The 2,576-nt window shown below is 35.3% G+C and overlaps 1 protein-coding gene across 1 annotated transcript; it reads right to left on the reverse strand.

Annotated features, from left to right (window-relative positions):
* LOC143538904 (WAT1-related protein At2g39510-like) lies at positions 1–2,073 on the reverse strand. The gene is made up of 7 exons (XM_077032346.1): positions 1,837–2,073; positions 1,693–1,755; positions 1,487–1,603; positions 1,137–1,383; positions 881–1,042; positions 379–530; positions 1–298 (listed from the first exon to the last, which is right to left on the reverse strand). The coding sequence occupies exons 1-7, from the start codon at positions 2,013–2,015 to the stop codon at positions 82–84; spliced, it is 1,137 nt and encodes a 378-aa protein (XP_076888461.1). The 5' UTR covers positions 2,016–2,073; the 3' UTR covers positions 1–81.
* Positions 2,074–2,576: the final 503 nt, after the last annotated feature.

Raw genomic sequence — 2,576 nt, forward strand, 5'->3', positions numbered from 1 at the left:
ATTCGATAGAAAAACTTCGGACAAAAGACAAGTCCAGTGTTACAAGTAATTATAAGTATTTATCTAGCTCTAGTTCCTGTTTCATTTCTTAGTCGTGACATCGATTGATGGCATTTCTATGTCAACACGATCGTTATCCTGCTTTCCTAGTTTTGTGCTACTAATTGACACGGGTATTTGCTGATCAACTGATGGAAACTCGTTAGGGTCACATTTTGAATTCGGCGGACCTTCATCCTTCATCTTGCCCCATATCACTAAATATAGTCCAATAACGATCACAACTGCTCCAAGAACCCTGCGGAAATAATTTTTACGTTATTAGCTAATTGCATATATTCCCTTTTAATTTTATATTATGGATATGGTGATATATACCTTCCTAGGTTTAATTTTTCAGACAAAACAAAAGATCCTAGAACAGCAACAATAACCATACTAAGAGGGCTAAAAGCAGTCACAAAAACTGGCCCTTTCGCTTTCATTATAATTCCAGAAAGATAGTAACCTACTCCAGAACATATTATTCCCTGCAGTTAAAACACAATCAAAAATAGATATAAGTTTATAATTCAAAATTTCTGTTTCCGCTATAACTACAAGAAGACTGAGCATTTGCAACCGTCTATTTGGTCGTAAATAATCTTTTGCGACGAAAAAGCGCAAATGAAACACAAATGATCATTTGCGACAGAAGACAATCGCAAAAGCTGGGACCGAGAATATCTTTTGTGACTGAAAAGACGGTCCCAAAATTATATGTTGACAATCTTTTTTCGCAACCACGATTGCGACATGCAGTTATTTTGCTCAATTTTCTAGTAGTGTACGTAGCGCGGTATACACTTAAATTAATAATATAATATTTCAAATTTCTTACACCATAGACCATAGTAACAAGTCCAGCATCCAAGTGTAACCTCCAAGCTGCATTGTTACCATGTTCTGCTATTACTGTCACTATACTCCCTTGTAATGTCCCAGCTGCGCAAATTAGAGCCGTAAGAGAGAGCTCAGCCGGGTATGTCTTCAACGTAATCGCCTATAAACAAAGTTCATTTTGTTAGTGATTTAATAATGCTAGCAACATTAACCACATGAACACAATTTTTAAGATTTGGAAACATATATCCTACCTGAACTATGTAAAAACAGCTCCACGACAAACAACCGGCTATGATCATCATCGAGCCCTTCATATTGTCTCCGGGGCTCACATGGGTTGTAGATTGATGTTGATCGGTGGCGGTTGAACCCTTGGTCCATGGCAAACCAATAGTAGGCCCCACAACAATTGTCATTATCATTGCTCCTCCTACGGTTACTAATGTCCCAACTATCTTTCCAATGCTATGCACTTTCTTGATATTCACCTTCTCCAGCCTAGCAATATTATTAAAATATGTTGTACCATTTTAGTTACCTAAAAACTTTCGAGTGTATATATAACAAGTATGTTTTTTTTTTTGTCGGTAATTAATATTACCTGCATATCCAAGCCATGAGAAACGTCATGGCAGGGATTATGTTGGTCATAGCCACCGCAAAAGTTGCGGTTGTATATTTCATTCCAGCATAATATAAGTTCTGATCAACAACCGGCCTGTATAAAAATACGAAAATTGCTTAGAAACATACTTTAAAAAAAGAACACTAATTATTAGGATAAAGATGATGAGAAAGCATACATACTCTAGAAAGCCTAGCAACATGATCTTGAAAAAGATTGAAATTGTAAGTTTTGGCCTTGTTTTCCTGTTGTTACAACAATATTAGATACTTGCATAAAATATAGTAAGAGAACGAAACAACGATCTAGATAGAGAACACGACGACCTTTCGAAGACAAGAGCGAAAGGTGCAATAACAAGGGTGGCAATGAGGTTTCGATAGGTGGCAAAAGTGTAGTGATTCATTCCATTGTTAAGAGCAGCTTTAGCAATTATGACTAAGCCTGCATTCCCAAATTGCAAGAAAGTGACATATAAATATGGCTTTAAATTTTCAAAGATCATGTTGTTTGTTGTTGATGAACTTGAACTTTAGTTGTGGTGTATTTGTGGGTGTGTGTGTGTTTGTTTTGATGAGTAGAAATGAATAGGCAGTGGGCTTTATATATAGCAAGGTAGTAGGCTAGAATGCTAGATCATGTTATTGCATGTCATGATTTGTACACATTTGGGGCTCCACTGTCATTAATGGAATCAGGGATGGAAACCCATTTTATTACTTTATTTATTTTAATAAAGTTATACCACTATATGTAAACAGTAAAGCTAATCAATCAAATTATCTTTTTATAAAGAGCATGATATCATCATATTAATTTTTATTATTTCAATTCCCGTAGAAACTGGATAATTGGCAAACATACTCTCTTTTCTTATGTGTTGAGTCACGCAATATTTTTTGTTGTTGACAAAATACAACATAACAAGTAACAAAAATATACACATCAACAAAATGACATGTGTTTAAGCGATAAGCCCTTGGTTGGTTTGCATAACGCGAAGAATAGTTTTGCGTGTACAAAATTGTTCGTTTTACAACTCGTTTAAAGTTTAGGAGTTTTCTTT

This window comes from Bidens hawaiensis, unplaced genomic scaffold (assembly GCF_021521415.1).
Source record: "Bidens hawaiensis isolate Kalapana, Puna unplaced genomic scaffold, B.hawaiensis_p1.1 tig00011760_1, whole genome shotgun sequence".
Lineage (NCBI taxonomy): Eukaryota > Viridiplantae > Streptophyta > Magnoliopsida > Asterales > Asteraceae > Bidens > Bidens hawaiensis.